The 20,873-nt window shown below is 37.8% G+C and overlaps 1 protein-coding gene across 1 annotated transcript; it reads right to left on the bottom strand.

Moving 5' to 3' along the window:
* Window positions 1-965: 965 nt before the first annotated feature.
* Window positions 966-20,260, bottom strand: ARF4 (ADP ribosylation factor 4). Its single transcript, XM_029243511.1, has 6 exons — window positions 19,867-20,260; window positions 12,215-12,295; window positions 11,660-11,769; window positions 5,403-5,474; window positions 3,754-3,879; window positions 966-1,922 (listed from the first exon to the last, which is right to left on the bottom strand). Exons 1-6 carry the CDS (start codon window positions 19,931-19,933, stop codon window positions 1,836-1,838), a joined length of 543 nt encoding a protein of 180 aa, XP_029099344.1. The 5' UTR covers window positions 19,934-20,260; the 3' UTR covers window positions 966-1,835.
* Window positions 20,261-20,873: the final 613 nt, after the last annotated feature.

Here is a 20,873-nt window from a genome sequence, read left to right on the forward strand (position 1 = left end):
GATCCTATCATTGAACCTCTGAAGTTTTGTATCCCCTAGTTGAACCCCATAAAAACCACACATACTATATACCCTTATCTTAGTTTTATCCAAGAAATGAGACCTTTCTTATTTGGAGGGAAGAAGGAAGAATTCATCCAGTGGGCTAGAGAAGATGCACTTACATGAAATAACACAAGTTTAGCATACACTTTCTCCCAGTAACCTGTTTCACAATCACCAACTACTTAATTCTAAATTCCTTTCGCTTTGTCCAGTAGTTTTTTTGTTTTGTTTTTTTTACAATTCAAATATACACATTATTTTACAAGCATGTATTGGCTTTGAAACCAAGATTCCAATCCATAAATTTACCTAATCTAAGCCATTAATAATCATAAAAATGCAAGGTTTATGAAATACATAAAACGTTAGAGTACAGACAAAAACTAAGTTACTCATAAGGTTACCAAGTTGAGTTCTTAAGAAATAAACAGACATGTAATTCATGAGGTACTACCCTATGACAAAGATTTAGTCACTTTCTGCAGAAGTTCTGAAATTTGTGAAGCTAAAAAAGAAAAGTGTTTGTGAACTTTGTTCTCCTACATAGGAGAGCAGCATCACTAACCGTCTATGTATTATGAGATACAAAAAACACTTGAATTTTTTTTAAAACGAATGTTAGTTGTGAAACAAACACATGCATACATACTTTGGGAGCAATTCATTTTATTACAGCTTTTTACTCTTGATCTGACTTTAGAAATGTACAGCATCAAAATGGTATTTTATCAAAGAAGGCTAAATTCTTGAAATTGCTCCTCACTCTGTTACACACAATAGCAACCCACATTTTATTTCCAATTCAAACAATAAATAAACTCACTGGGATCTTTATTATTGTTCACAGTATGTATTATATGCAAATCAACTAAGAAAAATCTATTTCAAACATCTTCAAGACTCAAGAAAAACAAACACCATTACATGTTTTATCATTTTATTAGGAATAATTCCAAATGGGTTATGAAGAAAACTTATTGAGTCTGATGAGTTTTCCAAAACTCTTAATGAAGACATGTTCACCAACAAACAATAAAACATCAGCAGAACTATCATATACTGGGCCAAGAGTCAGGCTGATACCAAAAGCAACATGCAACATAAAAAAGATACAATATAAAGGAAGACAATCTGCTGAGTATTAAAAATCATCTCAATATGAACTCTTTGCAACTAGCACAGAACTAATTAGCTATCAAATCCAAACCACACCAAGGTAAGCTTGGCTGATGGAAGCCAGGAGTTAATAATGGGAGGGAAATATAAGTTCCTCAGTGCAAAAGATCTGAATAGTGTTTTGGAGCATTTCCCTGGCTGGTACAAGCAGTATTAAAAAATCTTTTTTGGCAAGGGAGAAAAATAAATACAAATGGAATGCTACATTTTTTAAATCAGCAGACTGTCCCAGGAATGATAAACGTATCAGTAAAGTAGCAAGGGGATAACTTTAAAACATTATTTGTTGTGGGCTCAAAAAAACATTCAAAATGGATTTATTTAAAGGTGTCACATTAGCTATGTCCAGGCATTTAGGCTTAAGGGAAGTAAAATTAAAAGAGGACACTTTTTTTCCCCAAGTTAAGAGAATCTCTTTAAAACCAAGCATATTGCTAAATGGCAACATTATACTTGGTAAACAATAATTGGCAACAAAATAAGTTTAAACGCTGTAATATTCTGCCCAAACCAGTCCCACATACTGTTTAATAACCAAGATGCAAACTAATTTTGTTGTAACAAGCCTAGACCAATTCTATCAAACATGTCCTTGGTTAGATATCCAGTTTCATTTAACGTTTTGAAAGCTCATTTGACAGCCAGTCAAGTCCCTCATACAGACCGGTTCCTTGTGTAGCACAAGTGGCTTGAACATACCACTGTAAAGAAAGGACAATGAGAAAACACTTGATTAATATAACCAGTGTTTAAAATTCCTTACTCAGAAAATTATTTTCCAGGGGTATTAGTGAGCAGGTGCCATAAATGTATAGAGAAAAAGGAAAAATACATAAAGCCATAGGAACTAAAGTTGTAAATGTGTTAAAAGTATCATATTTCACAAATGATTAATTTTATATTTAATGATCTCAGTAACTGTATAGATTAGAACTGTTCTCCTACCTCTTGCTTCTCACAAAACTCCTCTCATATCTAAAGCTACTACTACCCATTCATTACATTTAACCAACTACTACTTAATCTGAAAAGAAAATTCATGGGAAGATTAGTAACTAATAAACTACCCACCTGGTCCTTATGATGCTCTTGTTTCCCACAAAACTAAGTTCAGAGTAGAAGAGGCAAAATTTTGAAAGAGTAGGGATTATTGATATTTTAGAGGCAAGCTTTTTCGGGAGTTTCACTATCTTTAGTCTCATGTACCCCCACAAGTTCCAATCTTTAAAATGTTTATGAATATTATCTTCAGTAACTGTATGAAATGCCATGAAAAGTTTCAAATATCAAGAAAAAGACCTAGAAAGCAATTTAATTACCTTTTAGAGATGGTTTATTAATTTTCTTTACTGACCAGTTTTATTCTGCCTTAAAATAAAGACCTTGCTTTAATGTTGCAAAGTCACTTCAAGTCTACCATATGCTGCCAATTATTACTTTAATACCAAGGACCCCAATAACCTAGAAGGCTGGGAAAAAGGCATGAATTCATATCCTCACAGCATGCAAAACTGCATCATTTACAGTCTGTCTTATTTAAATTGGGCTGGGACATCTTAAACACTGTATACAGTTATTGCCACACCACAGTTTCACCTTGTTGACAAGTTAATGAAAAACTACTGTAAGGCACAAACCATAATAATAGTTTGTGATATCATCTTTATAAATAAAACAATATATTGTATTTCGCCAATATTTAAACCACTGATCTCAAATGGTAAAGCTACTGGAGAGCAAGTAGATATTTTTTATAATTTTAAACTCAAAACTTGTTTAACATCATAATTACAGGCCCCTCCACAAGCTCTTAGTGCTACCACGCACACAGTACAAAATATTATCTAAAATATGGCTGCTATGGCTTCCCTGGTGGTGCAGTGGTTGAGAGTCCGCCTGCCAATGCAGGGGACACGGGTTCGTGCCCTGGTCCGGGAAGATCCCACGTGCCGCGGAGTGGCTGGGACCGTGAGCCATGGCCACTGAGCCTGCGCGTCTGGAGCCTGTGCTCCGCAACAGGAGAGGCCACAACAGTGAGGGGCCCGCGTACCACAAAAAAATAAAAAATGTTAACAAAAGTCAAACGAAATAAAGATATTTAAAACCTTTGGATCCTTAAAGGATATATATTAAAAAGTTTAAGAATGGAGAAGATATCAACGTACTTTAAAGTTGAATACAACATTTACAAAGGTTTGAAATAAAGCCTGAAAGGGCTCATTTTTATATAAGCAAGAGTCTCTTACTGTTTAGTCTCTTAGTGTTTTTTGTTTTTTGCTTTTGGCTGTGCTGCCAGGCATGCGGGATCTTAGTTCCCCAACCAGGGATCGAACCCGTGTCCCCTGCATCGGCAGGCGGACTCTAAACCACTGCGCCACCAGGGAAGCCCTCCTGTAGTTTTTTAAATGATGTGCTCATCATCTATTTCAAAGGGGACAATTAACTAATAAATGTTTAAACTAAATATCAGCTTAAACAATCATGCTAATAATCTAATAGTCAGGAGATTAATATGAAACTCCAAATACTTACTGTTCTGTTACGAAGAGACTGAAGACCTAATTTATCTGTCATTTCACTAATGGCCATAGCATTCGGCAAATCCTGTTTGTTTGCAAAAAGCAGCAACACAGCATCTCGCAGCTCATCTTCCTGAAGCTGAAAATAAAGACATTAACAACTACCAAACTGGAATCCAATTATTGTAACAAACTAAGTAAAACAGGCTTCCTACGTATGTACATCATTTATTCAACATTAAATACATTATCAAACATCAAATCAATAATCATACACCTTCAAGTAAAGCAAAACTATTTTCCAAGTCAATCATCCTATGCTCCATTAAGGTAAATCATTCATTCAGTCTTGATGATAATCCATGGATGGTCAGGATTGGCAAGGACAAGAAACACACATGGGAATAAACATTTATGGCAGGATCTTATGGTACTCAGTAGTAAACATACTTAGACGATGATTCTTTTTGGACTTTTATCCTTTCCAGCCAGTTGGATCAAACGACAGTGGGAAAACAATACAGTGATTAGGGCATTAGTAGTATCACGTAAAATACAAGAATTATACCAAGAGCAGAAGCCGGTGGGAATGAAATACTGATGTATGACACAACACTTGGAAACTTATGCTAAGTGAAAAGAAACAAAAAGTTTAAAAAGGTAACAAAAGACCACATATTTTATGCAGGCAGGGTAGAATGGGGGAAGGAATGGGGAACAAATGCTAATAGTTATAGGATTTCTTTTTGGAGGTGATGAAAATGTTCTAAAATTCAATTGTGGTAATGATTGTACAATTTTGTATACCAGAAACCACTGACTTGTACATTTCAAATGAGTGAAGTTATGGTATGTGAACTATATCTCAATAAAGCTGTTTACAAAAAAAAAAAAAGAGTAGAAGGGGTAATAGTTAACTGAGACAAAAAAAGCACCAGTTACACACATACGGGCACAATGGTTTTACAAACTGCACTACAGTCTTAGGAGCACTGAATGAGAATATTTCAGTAAATATTTTACACCTACAAGTCTGAAACCATGACAACGTTCCTCTAGCAAAGTTCCTCAACAATTTTCCCCCTCAGGATTTTTAACAGTATGAACATATGAAAACATTTATCCAATATTTGGCAAGGCCAAAATGCCACCATCAACCAAAATGCCACATGCCTTAGGTGGAATTCTTTTACCATGGTTGCTATTATGTGACATTTTGAAGTATATTTTATAGGTATAGTATAGAGAAAACTGAACCCAATGACCTTGGGAACAAGGGATTTGAACCAGCATTCCTAGGTCACAAAAGCTTCAAAACTGGTGATTTTATAACTAGAAAATAAAAGACTGGACTAAAGTAAAAATCCTCAACCAGAGATATGCATCAAAATCACCAATGGAGCATTCTACAAACAAACTGGGCCTTCCTCCCAACTTACTGAAGTAACTGCTCATCCATGAGTTTTTTTAAAAGCTCTACAGGAGATTTTTATGTGCAGTCTTAAGAACCTGTGATAATATATAGTTTTTCAAGGTTCTTTCTAGCTCTAAAAAGTTGATTTATGTAATCAAATTACAGTTAAAATGTACCGACCACTAACACCACCACTATCACCCAGAAAAACATATCTTGGAAATGATAAATTTAAAAACTATTCTCACCATTTTCTGCAGCTCTTCTGCTCCTTCCTGAATTCTTTCACGATCATTGCTATCTACCACAAAAATAAGACCCTGAAATAAATTAAAAGTTAAATTTAAAGCACACACTAAATATGAAACCTAAGTACATAGGCAGCAAAACCATATCAAGAGTTAATAACATGTTAGGAAGAAAGTCTCCTTACAAAAAAAAAAAAAAAAGGGAGAAAGTCTCCTTACAAAAAAAAAAAAAAGGGAAAGACAGGGCATTACAGATTTGAGCACTATTTGTTATTTTAACTTATCAATGTTATTTCCAAAAAAAAATCTACCTCTTAACAACTGATCACTTTTTTCAACTATGCTAAGAAGAATAAATTCTATCCCTTTCCCCTACCTTTGCACATTTAAATGCAGGTAAGTAGAAGTAACAAAATGGCCACAAAGTGGGCACAAAAGGAAAAACAACAATCCACAGATCCTAAGGATTCATGAATTTACTAATTGAATTACCTTATTCAAAAGCATGCACAAAATGAAACTAAAAAAAGAAGCGGAAGGAGTGCACTACAGTAGCTTTTATATAGTTCATCAGGAAAAGAGAGTCTTGCTGTAGAATGCTGCCTGCCAGCTCTAGAATCAGGAGAAGAAAGTCTTCAGCAAAATCTATCAAGAAAAATTCAAGGCTGACTTGATCGAATAAGAAATTCTTAACAAAAAGGAAGGTAGTAACCATTCTTAAAGATATTCAAATATTAGAATTTTATACTACAAAAGAAGTAGAATTGGGAAGGAATTAATTGAATGAAGACTCTTCCAAAAACTTTCAAATGGGAAAGTATAAAATTTTCAGTTAGAGAGAGACAGGGCAGATGAATTTTATAGCTTTGTTAAAATCTATTCCTATTACACTAAAGTATATTCTTTAGTATATACACTAAAGTATTATTTTCCCCACAACCCTGACCCCTAAAGTATTTTTAATCATTTGTCACTTTATCATAAACTGTGTTGTGCCACTACTGATTTGTGGAAGTCACCAGATTAAATCCACTGAGGGATTAATCCCCTCAGTATTACCATAGTACTGAGCTTGCCAGGGTACTTAATAATTATTTTAGGCTACGGTCATTAAATGACATAATTTCTTTTGGTCTAAAAAACTTGAAACCCATTTCCTTTATCTCTGCAGGAAATCTTAATTTTTAAACATCCTACCCTTTGAAAAAAATTTTGGTGCTCTCAGAGCTAGTATGGCATAGTGGGAAGATACCAAATTCAATGCTTATTAGTTATATAAATTACCTAATCCTTGAACATGCCTCCTCTTCTAGAAAATAAAATACCACCAATTTTTTAAGCCTATTTTTAAACATAATCATAGAGGTATAAAAGAATGAAGCATTGTCCTTGGCATATCACGGGCACTTAGTAAATGTCTCCTCCTTTTCCTCCTATCCCCCAAACCGCTCTTATTTAGAACCTACTTCTCTAGAAGAGGTAATGCCTCTAAAAGGGATCTAATTTTATCTAGACTACTAAGAATCCGTTATCGTTTTAAAATGCAAATAACACTGTCAGTCCCAAAGTAACATTACTGACAGGGAGGATTATTTGAGAAATTCTAAGTTATTCACTTCCTGGGACAGCACAATCAAGAGTGTAGAAAAGCTAGGATTCTAAAGATAGCTACTCTAAGAAAAGATTACTTAAAAGGCCAAATATTTAGAACAGGAAAATAATTTGAATTATATAATGAGGTAAGAGGAATTTACTACAGTAAACACTGTGTCCTGAATTGCTAATAAAAGTTAGAAGCATGGTTAAATGGAATAATTAGTTTCTTTTAAATTTTACAGCTAAAAGAACTGATCATGAGTGCTGCAAAAGACAGCTTTAATAGCTTAGCTGTGATTATATCAGGCAACCTTGATGTAAAGCTTTCTCCGGCAGCCTTGAAGTCCCTAGGAAGTACTTGGATTTCTGTGGGGTTTTAAGATTTTTTTTAATTTGGACCATTTTTAAAGTCTTTATTGAATTTGTTACAATATTGCTTCTGTTTTACGTTTTGGTTCCTTGGCCATGAGGCATATGGGATCTTAGCTCCCTGACCAGGGAATGAACCCGCACCCCCTGTACTGGAAGGCAAAGTCTTAACCACTGGACCGCCAGGGAAGTCCCAGAAGTACTTGGACTTTTGATTCTAAGGTGGTCCACAGAGGCCAGGAATGGGTCTAATTGCAAGTTAAAGTAAATTAAAAAGCATTCTAAACAAGTCTAGGGATAAGAGCAGGGTTACCCTTGGTCAAGAATTAAAGGCTTAAAAATAAAAACATGGAAACAACCTATATGCCCATCGACAGATGAATGGATAAAGATGCAGTGCATATATAAATGGAATATTACTCAGCCATAAAAAAAGAATGAAATAATGCCATCTGCAGCAACATGGACAGACCTAGAGATTATCATACTAAGCGAAGTCAGAAAGACTAAAACAAATACCATATGATATCACTTATATGTGGAATCTAAAATACGACACAAATGAACATATCTACAAAACAGAAACAGACTCACAGACATAGAGAACAGACTTGTGGTTGCCAAGGGGGAGGAGGAATGGGGGAGGGAAGGATTGGGAGTTGGGATTAGCAGATGCAAACTAGTATACATAGGATGGATAAACAACAAGGTCCTACTGTATAGCACAGGGAACTATACTCAATGTCCTGTGATAAACCATAATGGAAAAGAATATGAAAAACAATACATATATGTATAACTGAGTCACTGTGCTGTACAGCAGAAATTAACACACAAATCAACTATGCTTCAATAAAATTTTTAAAAATAAAATAAAAAGAATTACAGGCTTAGGATTAGCAGTTTTACTTCATACCTAAATGTATTTAAAAAGCGTGTTCCCTAAGTGAAATGCCTATGACTTACTTTAAAATAATCCAAAAGGTGAAATACATTATAAAGGAGTACTGATTAAAGAATACTGGCCATATCCTAATAACTGAAGTTGGGTAATATCATAGATATGTGGGAGCTTATTATGCTATTCTCTACATTTGTATACTTTCAAAAATTTCCATAGTAAAGTTTTTAAAAGCATGTAACTCATATCAAAACATCTTTCCTAACCACAGCTTTGTTAATGAACAGAAACATTTTAATTTTTAAATAAAAATGTATGCCACTTACTTAACATGACATGCTACTTAAACCTGGTTGTTCCAGCCACTCACCTAGGGTATTCACTGCCACCCGGTGGCAATAAACATCACTTGTCTACAATGTTATAAGAGCTGGAGATCAAGAAAGACATCTGTACATCTTAAACATATGAAGTGCTTCTAACCTCATACATTATTTTAAAAAAATTTTATCAACTCCAGTAGTAAACAAAAAATGATAAGAAACCTCTCGTGGTAGAAAACACCACAGAGTTGGGAACTACTTGAATAAAAAATGTAAAACAAGAACCAGCTCTCCACTCTTAATTAAGTCATTCCAAGCTTCAGTTTCCTCTTATATAAGAGTTAGACTACCACAGGAGTTCTCAAGAGGGAGCAATTTTGTCCCCAGGAAATATTTTGCAATATGTGGAGACATTTTTGGTTGTTGCAACTGGATTGGGTGGGGGAGACTACTACTGGCAACTAGTGTGTAAAGGCCAAGAATGCTGCTAAGCATCCTACAATGCAAAGGAGAGCCCTCCCCTCACTCAATGACAAAGAATTAACCAGTCTGAAATGTCAACGCTGCTGCTGTTGAAAAACCCTGTACTAGATAGAGCCTTGCTATGCAAAGTAAGGTCCCAAACCAGCAACATCAGCACCACCACCTGAGAAACTGCTAGACATGAAGAATCTCAGGCCTTACTCAGCCAGGTCCCACTGAATTGATCTCTATTTTAACAAATACCCAGGTGATTCATATGCAGATTAACATCTGAGAAACACTACTGATGTCTAGTTTATATCCCCAGAGATTCTTTTTTTTTTAACATCTTTATTGGAGTATAATTGCTTTACAATGGTGTGTTAGTTTCTGCTTTATAACAAAGTGAATGTTATACATATACATATGTTCCCATATCTCTTCCCTCTTGCCTCTCCCTCCCTCCCACCCTCCCTATCCCACCCCTCCAGGCATTCACAAAGCACCTAGCTGATATCCCTGTGCTATGCAGCTGCTTCCCACTAGCTATCTACCTTACGTATATATGTCCACGTGTATATATGTCCATGCCTCTCTCTCGCTTTGTCACAGCTCACTCTTCCCCCTCCCCATATACTCAAGTCCATTCTCCAGTAGGTCTGTGTCTTTATTCCTGTCTTACCCCTAGGTTCTTCATGACATTTTTTTTTCTTAAATTCCATATATATGTGTTAGCATACAGTATTTGTCTTTCTCTTTCTGACTTACTTCACTCTGTATGACAGACTCTAGGTCTATCCACCTCATTACAAATAGCTCAATTTCGTTTCTTTTTATGGCTGAGTAATATTCCATTGTATATATATGCCACATCTTTATCCATTCATCCAATGATGGGCACTTAGGTTGTTTCCATCTCAGGGCTATTGTAAATAGAGCTGCAATGAACATTTTGGTACATGACTCTTTTTGAATTATGGTTTTCTCAGGGTATATGCCCAGTAGTGGGATTGCTGGGTCATATGGTAGTTCTATTCGTAGTGTTTTAAGGAACCTCCATACTGTTCTCCATAGTGGCTGTACCAATTCACATTCCCACCAGGAGTTCAGGAGTGTTCCCTTTTCTCCACACCCTCTCCAGCATTTATTGTTTGTAGATTTTTTGATGATGGCCATTCTGAACGAAGTGAGATGATATCTCATTGTACTTTTGATTTGCGTTTCCCTAATGATTAATGATGTTGAGCATTCTTTCATGTGTTTGTTGGCAGTCTGTATATCTTCTTTGGAGAAATGTCTATTTAGGTCTTCTGCCCATTTTTGGATTGGGTTGTTTGTTTTTCTGATATTGAGCTGCATGAGCTGCTTGTAAATTTTGGAAATTAATCCTTTGTAAGTTGCTTCATTTGCAAATATTTTCTCCCATTCTGAGGGTTGTCTTTTGGTCTTGTTTATGGCTTCCTTTGCTGTGCAAAAGCTTTGAAGTTTCATTAGGTCCCATTTGTTTATTTTTGTTTTTATTTCCATTTCTCTAGGAGGTGGGTCAAAAAGGATCTTGCTGTAATTTATGTCATAGAGTGTTCTTCCTATGTTTTCCTCTAAGAGTTTGATAGTTTCTGGCCTTACATTTAGGTCTTTAATCCATTTTGAGCTTATTTTTGTGTATGGTGTTAGGGAGTGATCTAATCTCATACTTTTACATGTACCTGTCCAGTTTTCCTAGCACCACTTATTGAAGAGGCTGTCCTTTCTCCACTGTACATTCCTGCCTCCTTTATCAAAGATAAGGTGACCATATGTGCGTGGGTTTATCTCTGGGCTTTCTATCCTGTTCCACTGATCTATCTTTCTGTTTTTGTGCCAGTACCATACTGTCTTGATTACTATAGCTTTGTAGTATAGTCTGAAGTCAGGGAGCCTGATTCCTGCAGCTCCATTTTTCGTTCTCAAGATTGCTTTGGCTATTCGGGGTCTTTTGTGTTTCCCCAGAGATTCTGATTCAAGTGGTCAGGTGTCATGATCAGGGCTTTGGGATTTTTAAAACTCCCCAGGTAATTTTAATGTGCAGTCAAATTTGAGAATTCCTGCTCTACAGGATCACTAAGGTCTCTACCATGCCAGCATTACACATACTACATGATAATATAAAAATTATGTACAAATCAACAGAGCAGATCTACCTTAATATATTTTTTCTTAATGTATTTTAATAAAGTAAACACTTAACTGGGTTAAATGAAGGGCTATTAATTGTATTACATTCATTTAAAACTACAATGACAGAAAGTTATACAGATCTCACTTCCTAAACTACGAATCAAACCAATAGAACTACTGAAGAAACATCTAATTCAACCCTGAGAAACACCCCATCCCATCTTCCAAAATATTACTACGATAATTATGTAACTCTTCCACCCTAGGTTATTTAGCCTACAAAGGCATGAATGAGAGAGTCCACTGAAGAACATGGAAGTAGTGATAAGAAGAATGCCAACTCATGGAGTAAACACCAATATCCAAGTAAACACTATATATTAACATAAACTTTGGAACATGAAACATATAAAAAAAAGTTATAAAAATGTATAGCATTCCTAACTTACCTGGGTATTTTGGAAGTAATGCCTCCAGAGAGGCCTAATTTTATCTTGACCACCAACATCCCATACTGTGAAACAAATGTTCTTATATTCTACTGTTTCCACATTAAAACCTATAGAGAAAAAAGAAAAAAAAAGTTTGCTGCGCACAATGTCATTCAGAAAATAAATCCCTTTATTGTGGAATTCTCCCAGAATTGCTTTTTTTTAAAGTCCTAATAGATAATCAACAAACGTAAAAACCCAAGACAGTTACAATGATGGCTATATGTCATTGTATATTTGTCCAAACCCAAAGAATGTAGGACAACCCTAAGGTATATGGACTTGGGGTGATTACGATGTGTCAATGTAGGTTCATCTACTGAGTGATGCTGACTATGGAGGAGGCTATGCACGTGTTGGGGGAGTGGATATATGGGAAATCTCTGCAGTTTCCTTTCAATTTTTCTGTGAACCAAAAACTCCTCTGAAAAAAAAATAGAATTAAACTATATTCTATTTTACTTTATAATACATTATAATGATATAAATTAAAATCACTGTAAACTTTCTTACCAATGGTAGGAATCGTGGTGACTATCTCTCCTAACTTCAGTTTATACAGAATGGTGGTCTTGCCAGCAGCATCCAACCCAACTAGAAAAAGACATTTCAGATTTTAAATCTAGACCAAAAGCACACACTACGAAACAATTTTACAACAAATTTTTATTTTGAAAGCAAAAGCTGACTGGTCAAGGCACAAATGAGTTAGAAATGAAATCACCTCATTTCTGATTCCCAAAGGCAACACCTCCTACAAAAGCCTTTCCATTTTTCTTTCTAGACCTAGAGAGACAGCACAAGGTCTAATCTCAAGATCTGCTTTGCCACACAATAGCTGAATGGCTTTAAACAATCACTTTGGGAAAGAGGCCAGAGAAATCAGCTATAAAATAAGGGGACTAGATCAAGTAATCTAAGATCTCTTCCAATTCAAGTCCTCATTAATTCTATGAACTACTACCATTTTTAAAAACACAAATTATAGGGCTTCCCTGGTGGCGCAGTGGTTGAGAGTCCGCCTGCCGATGCAGGGGACACGGGTTCGTGCCCTGGTCCGGGAAGATCCCACATGCTGCGGAGCGGCTGGGCCCGTGAGCCATGGCCGCTGAGCCTGTGTGTCCGGAGCCTGTGCTCCGCAACGGGAGAGGCCACAACAGTGAGAGGCCCGCGTACCGCAAAAAAAACAAAAAAAAAACACAAATTATAAGTTGAATCAGAGAACACATAAAAACAAATTAAGAACTATCTTTAAGATTCAAAAACTCAATTTCCTTTAATATAACAAGCAAATTTTAGGTAAAAGGTCTTGATGCTAGGGGAGAAAATATACATGTAAGAAAGGAAGATGAGGCCAATTTTACCCCTACCTAAATCCATTTCAACATCACATGTGCAGAAATGATAACAAAAGACTGGTTAATTTGGGTTGTAAAGAAGGCCTTGTCATATTCATCTCCAATATAATGTCTAAATTCTTAAAATAATTCCTTTGAGGCAGGCAGATAGAAGTAGGGAGGAACGTACTTGTTTCCAAAACAAAAAAAATCCATACTACAACAAGAAGGTATAGAAGAGGGTGAAAAGCAAATTAAATGTTTAAGTATGAATCTCTGAAAAGCTGCATATTCTACATTGTTTGTTAAAGCCTTCATAAATGGAAGGTCAATATCTAAAAACCTCACTGAATATTATTGGTCTAAGGATATCACATTTGGCCACCTAGATTAACACTATCACAGATTTTGAAATCAATTCAACCGAGTATTGATTTAAGCAAGGATAGTTTTTCGTGTTTCTTTGTTTGTTTTTTAAGGATAGTTTTGTTGTTGTTGTTTAGTATTTATATCAGAGCATGACTTAGCACAGGAAACCCTTGCTTAAAAAAAAAAAAAAGATCTCCCTGGAGACTCAGGCATTTTATGCTTTCTTACTCCTCTATCCTATGATCAAACTCTGTTCCCCACTTCTTCATACTGAGATTGTTTATTCTGTCCAAAATACTATGACACTTCCTAGTCAGAACGAGTAGCCCCCTCACTCACGGGCATAAGAAAAACCAACTGTTAACAGGAACTGTTTTATGTTTTAACTACAGAACAGAAGAGCAAACATATCAGAAAACATAATTCTAAAAATACACAAAGAAACAAAAGCAGCTACCTTAGAGTTTGGCATCTTTAATAAAAATATAGAAAATGAGGAGGCGAACAACAGGATATTTTCATTGTTAGAAAAAGCTAAGTCCCTTACAGCCTAAGTCCTCCTCAGGAGATTTTGATCAAATTTTAAAATAAAGCAAAATTCACCTTTAGCTAAGTCCAAATACCAGTAGCCCAGGTAGGAAGAACTGAAACTGAAATAATGATTACAAAAAACACTTGCGTTAAGTTTTGAGAACTAAGGTACACACCAGTCCTCACTGGTGGTCCAACTTGACCTCAGACCTTAGTTTAAAAAAAATGTAGGGCTTCCCTGGTGGCGCAGTAGTTAAGAATCCGCCTGCCAATGCAGGGGACAGAGGTTCGAGCCCTGGTCTAGGAAGATCCCACATGCCGCGGAGCAACTGAGCCCGTGTGCCACAACTACTTAGCCTGCGAGTCACAACTACTGAAGCCCGCACTCCACAAGAGAAGCCACCACCATGAGAAGCCTGCGCACCGCAACAAAGAGCAGCCCCCGCTCGCCGCAACTAGAGAAAGCCCGTGAGCAGCAACGAAGACCCAACGTAGCCATAAATATATAAATAAATAAATTAAATCGTGTTGTATAAATGCAAACCAGAAGGTTTTTTTTAAGGTATTTCTATTGTGAGATTTAAGATGCACAAATTAATGTATATCACTCATTATATAGTTCCTCACTCAAAAACATGTTGGTCTAACAATTCTGTGCCCATTTAGTGATTTCTTAAGTATGTATTTCCTTAATGTTGCAATATTTGGCAATGAAATTTCTCCACAAAATGAAACTATAACCAATTCTCAACTAGCCAAGATAAGACTCTAATCTGTACAGTCCAGTAACGTCCTCCCCTCCCTCTCACCCTCATAAACAAGTCACTGTTTTGAAAGATATACTGGAATTACTTGTTCTCCTTGACTGGACCTGCACTTTAACCAAAGTGTCAAAAGCAGCAAAACTTTCCCCAAAATCTTTGCCAATCATTAAAAAGTATGTCTACCAAATTAAGGCAGCAAGATATACTTATATTTTAAGTTTTAAAATTAGATTCCAATTATCTCAACTTGGAGAAACAACCAAACGCAGAAAAGAAAACGACTGAGAAGAAAAAAGTACATTTTCAGTTAAGTTTCAGTTAGGATATTTTTCTTCATGTTTTATCTTTCAAATTTTCTACAAGGAAGCTTGAAAAAAACTTCATAATTTTTCAATAATTAAAAATTGAGTGCTTATTGTGTTCCAAACACAATACTAGGTGATTCCATACATTTTGTAATTTAATTCTCACAATAACTCTCCATTTTTCAGATGCAAAATCTGAGATTCAGAAACATCCCCAGAATCACAGGAGTAGTAAAACAGATTTTAAAACCCTAGGTCTTTTGGAGAAATTAGATCCATATATAGCTGTGGGAATGGAAAATGGTGTAGCTGCTTTGAAAAAGTTTGTCAGTTCCTCAATATGTTAAACATAGTTAACAACGACCCAACAACCCTATTCCTAGCTTATCTACCCAAGAAAATTAAAAACATATGCCCACACAAAAACTTTCCATGAGTGTTCACAGCAGCATAATTCATAAGAACCAAAAAGTGGAAACAACTACATTTCCATCAACTGATGAATGATAAACAAAATGTGGAATATATCCATACAACAGAATTACTATTCAGCCATAAAAAGGAATGAAGTACTGATACATGTTATAATATGGATGAATCTTGAAAACACGCTAAGTGAAAGAAGCCAGACACTAAAGGCCACATATTGTATGATTCTGTTATATGAAACATCCTGAATAAACAAGCCCACAGAAACAGAAAGCAGAAGAGTGGTTGCAAGAGGGAGGGGTGAGGAGGGGAGTGACTGCTATCGTGTGTGGGGTTTCTTTCTGGGCTGATGAAAATGTTCTAGAATTAAGACAGTGGTGGGAGTTCCCTGGTAGCCTAGTGGTTAGGATTACGGGCTTTCACTGCCCCGTGGTCCAGGTAGATCCCCAGTCGGGGAACTGAGATCCCGCAAGCTGTGCGGTACCGGGGAGGGGGACAGTGGTAATGGTTACACAACTTTATGGATATACTAAAAACCACTGAACTGTACACTTTTAAGGAACAGTATGTGAATTACATCTCAATTTTTTTTTTAATTAAAAAGAAACAATCCTAAGTCTGATGCCAGAGCTCTCAAATAGTATTCATATATTGCCATCCTGCCCTTAGGGTTTTTTGGTGTACACACACTATCTTAATATTTTATCTAATTCCTCAGAGGTTTGACCATCAAAACTGAAATTGAGGCTACCATATGTACAGAAAAACTATAATGACCTTGAGTTTTGCTTCTACCTAACAGGTCAGGAATATCAGCACTTCCATCAATGTGTTAATTAACAGCAAATTATCAGCCTCTGATAGTCATACTTTATAATAATGCAGGAGGGTACACCTAAGGGTGGTTGTATCAACTTCTAATGGCATGAAGCTAAGGATTTTTGCCTTTTTTATTGTTTACCTATATCACATAACTAATCAGAAGACACGCCCCCCCTTTTTTAAAGGCTGGCAATTATGTTTTCAACTAATGACCTAAGAAGATGATCATAATAAACTAAGTCAAAAGGACTACAATTTTGGAGAAACAAAAACCTCCTCTTAAAGGCTGAGAGTAAATATAACAAATATTAAAAGTGGAATGGTGCAATGATAAGAAATTATCACTTTATTGTTTTTCATGTTTTCTGAATTTAACAAAAAGGACATTATTTTTAGAATCAGGACCAAAAATTTTAAATTAAATAGTAAATGTATTTATAAAATATGCTAGGAAAAAAGTATGAGACACCACTCACTTTAAAATATTGTTAGTATTTTTCAAATTGGCAAAAGATCCTTTCCTCCAAAACCTCTCTGGTCCCAAAAAGCCACTGTCACATGAAAGACAACACAAAACTACACTGGTATGTATTAGCAATCTTTTCGAAAGCAATACTTTCTCAGCTTTTCAACAGGCAAGAACTTGCAAGTTCAAAGAGAGAAGAATTAGTACTTCCTCTACAGAACATATTGTTTCAAATATAAACAAAATTTGGGCAGTCATTTACCAAAATTACATCTCACCACAGATATGGAGATCAGACTTAAAACAGGATAATGACGGACTACATGAGGACTCTAAGGTGAAAACTTGGTCATCTTTGAATTTAAGCTCAATAATATCATTTACAAGATTTTTTTCTGTAAAACTACAAAATTTCTGTCAATCTATAGTTTAAGTGATGTTACATTTGATACATTGTGTTGATTTTAATTTTTTTTTTTTTTTTGCGGTACGCGGGCCTCTCACTGTTGTGGCCTCTCCGGTTAAGGAGCACAGGCTCCGGACGCGCAGGCTCAGCGGCCATGGCTCAGGGGCCTAGCCGCTCCGCGGCATGTGGGATCTTCCAGGACCGGGTCACGAACCCGTGTCCCCTGCATCGGCAGGCGGACTCTCAACCACTGCGCCACCAGGTAAGCCCGATTTTAAATTTTTTAATTAGGGAATTCCCTGGCGGTCCAGTGGTTAAAGACTCCATGCTTCCAACACAAGAGACGTGGGTTCCACCCCTGGTCGGGGAATTAAGATCCCGCACGCCTCACAGCACGGTCAAAAAGAAAAAAAAAAATTTAATTAGTTAACATAAGCTGCAACTTCAAACACCTTTTAAAATTACTTTAACTTTTAGGAAAGTGTGTACAAATAAAATTTAAAACTTCTCCAAAAGTAATCTGGCAAACCAGATTCAATAGCTAACTGCTATCTTTCAACAACATTTTAAAATGGTCACTGACTCAAGAAAGCATGAATTTTACCTAAGCCATATAAAGGAAAAGAACACATGCCTGTCAAAGAAAATTAATATGGAAAAAACAATCATTAATTGGTAATTCTAAACTAGGATAGGGGCAGGCACATTAAGAGTGATCTATAATATATGCAATCACTCATAAAGCTAGATATAAAAATCTAAGAATGATCAAACCCCCAAATCACCTATTTCACTATCCATACACATATTCTCCATAAGGTTATACTTCCTTTGATGAGCTACCATAAAAGGTGACCTTGTGACTAACCTGTTTTTAATCAAGGAAACCTAATTATCCTGAGTTAAAGTGCAAAACAAGAACAGCAAACCTGAGTAATAAAACATTTAACATGAATGAATAATTTCAAATCATAACTTCTATTCCCTGCACAAATGCACAAAGTTACTTTTCTTCTTCCATTTTCTATCAATCATTTCTGGGGAGTAAGGGGGAGAAATGCTTCCCTAATATAGTAAATATATGAAAGTGGTTATAGTGTATATAATTCTACCTTTCTTCTCCCTCTGAAACTGTCAGCCATCACAAAAAACTAGTGAAATGAGAAACAACAATTTACAAAAAATCTTAAGTAAAATACTACACATTACATTTCAAATATAACACACTACACTTCCAGGAACAGAACCATGTACTAGCTAATCTCTTCAAGGAACAGGCTGGAAATCATTTAGCACAGTCCAAAGTTCTCCCAGTGACTTCAGATCCTTTTTTAGACGGTCGATTTTCAGGCACTTTTAAAGCGTAAATAATATGTTTACCCTGCTAAAATAATCTTTTTCATAATTGAAACCTGACAAACTTTGAAAGAGAAAACATTTTCATTTATCTTTGTGAATGAATTATCAACAATTGTTTCATGGATTGTGAATAAGCTGCAATAAGAGGAAAGTGAAAAAAGAACCAAATGTGCACACCCTTAATCTTCACATACCTTGAAATACTACTGAACCTTGCTTTGGGAAACTTTCAAATAAAACCTCCCCCACTGCACTTCTCTAGAAAACAAGCTAATGAACCAACAAAATTCAATGTTTAAAGTTAGCGAGGCTCATTATAGCATTATTTAGGTCCATGGAGCTTAGCTGTGATGTAAAGACTACTCACAGTACTACGAGGGAGGCGTTGCTTACATCACTCAAGTGACAAGCCCCTTCTCCCTCAACAGAGCGAAAAACCGACCCTAAAAAGTAATTTTTAAAAAGCCCATTTTCCATAAGAATTTTAAAAAACACCCTTGTAATTACTGCTTAACAAGGCCTCCCTAAAGTTATGCGTCAAGATGTTCACTTACTGAAAATTTGTCACCGGCTTAAAAAAATTAGTTTCTAAGCCTTTTTTTTTTCATTAAACTTTAGCCAGCTGTATAAAAACTACATAGTTTTAAAACCAAAGAGAGTAAACCAAATATATTTAGCCCTTGAGAGTGGCCAAACGAAACATTCATGATAAACTCAGTTTTCAGGGACATTAATAAGGAAAAGAAAAAAAATATGAGGCGGAATCCTGAGCGAAGCAAAGTTTAGCGAAGTGAGCGCTGAGGACTCCGGACTCTACTGAAACCGTGGGTGCTCCCCTGCCACCACACTGGGCCCGGTCACTTCCTGCCCCGGCCGGCTCCGGGCTCTCGGCGACCGCTCGCTCACACACCATTGGACTGGGCAGAGTGTGTACACGGGGCAGAAAGGGGGAGGAGGAAGGCTGGAATCGCTCGGCCTCCCTCCCGACCGTTGCCCACACCCGGGGAAGAAGGGAGCCAGATCGCACTCACAGAATGGGCCTCGCCAGTGTCTTTCGGGTTCGGCAAGATCCGACAGTCCGCTACTCTCACATCTCCGCCAAACTGTGTCGGGCTTTCAATAAGACCACGAAGAGAAAGCCAAACCCAGGAGGAAACCTTGCCCGCGGCCCCGTTCCAGCCTCTTCGACAGATCTCGGGCGACCGCCCACCCTTCGCCCCATTGTTCCCCCTTAAGAATTCCTCCCGACCCCCAGCCCGCCGCCCCTCCCCCACCACAGCTGACGGGGGGTAAAGAAACAGGCCCCGAGGCCGCCCCAAGCGAAGAGACCTGGCCGCCCCAGCAGGGCCTGGCCTCTTCCCTCGGCCCCTGACTCACCCATCAAAATGCGCATCTGCTTCTTGCCGAAGAGACGGGAGAAGAGAGAGGAGATGGTGAGGCCCATGGCGGTAGTGGCACTTGCGATGGGCAGAAGCAGAAGGGGTTTGGCGCGACCCCGAGCCTTCTTTCACGCTCCCGGCAAACTCAGGGAGGAAAGAGGAGCTGAGGGCCGCAGGGACGGCTCGCCAGCCGATGTGTAGGACGGAGCTCCCCTCCGGGAAGGAATTAGCGGGGTGATGACCTGCTTGACGACTGGCGGGGCTGCTCCGGCTCTGGCGTTAAATCTTCGGCTATGCCACGTCACGCAGCAGCGGCGGCGACTCCGGCAGCGGCCCGGCCCCTCCAACGCGGACAGAATCGCGTCACCGTCGCCCCATCCCCCTGCGCTTCCGGCGCTGCCCGAACCAGTGCGCCTGCGCACCAGGGGAATTGGCCATCTTCGCTGACTTGCGCCGCTGGCCGGCGTCACCCCCCCCGGACGTGGCTCCTGGAGTTGGGCGAGGCCAGTCAGCCCCTGTGTAAAGGGCGACGGACACGGTCCCACACTGCCTCGCTTCACCACGTCCAATCAGACTCAAGGAGGGACGTTTCTGCGCAGAGAAATGCATCCTGGCGGTTGTATTCCTTGCTTCCGGAAAGGCGGGCTGTGCATTACGGGTTAGGTAGTGAACCTCCATTCTTTCCGCCTCTTCAAGGGAACGCGCGTTGGGGATTTCCTGCTCTACGAAGGTACGCGGTTCACGCACGGCACCACACACTTGCCCTAATGGAGGGGCCAAAACGGGCCCTGCTTTCCCAAGAGATAACTTGTTAAAAGCTGACGTGCAGGCGAAGAGGCTGTAGCAACCCCATATGAAGCTAGGCCTAAACACCTCGGTCCCCACGCCAGGTCATACTGAAGATTCCTAATCCTTTGTCAGAACAAGAGAACTCCGAGACATTTTCGTCGACTATTGAAGCTTTTTAAGAGAAGCCAACGGGGAAGGCTTTTCTTGTATCTCTTC

Source organism: Monodon monoceros, unplaced genomic scaffold (genome assembly GCF_005190385.1).
Source record: "Monodon monoceros isolate NGI ecotype Baffin Bay Population unplaced genomic scaffold, NGI_Narwhal_1 Super_Scaffold_3, whole genome shotgun sequence".
In the NCBI taxonomy this organism is placed as follows: domain Eukaryota; kingdom Metazoa; phylum Chordata; class Mammalia; order Artiodactyla; family Monodontidae; genus Monodon; species Monodon monoceros.

Coding starts and splice junctions, on each gene's coding strand:
- ARF4 (XM_029243511.1), bottom strand. CDS start 19,933: ATGGGCCTCACCATCTCCTCTCTCTTCTCCCGTCTCTTCGGCAAGAAG. Junction 12,296..19,866: donor GCAGATGCGCATTTTGATGG/GTGAGTCAGGGG, acceptor GTCTTTTTCTAG/TTGGGTTGGATGCTGCTGGC. Junction 11,770..12,214: donor CACCACGATTCCTACCATTG/GTAAGAAAGTTT, acceptor TTTTCTCTATAG/GTTTTAATGTGGAAACAGTA.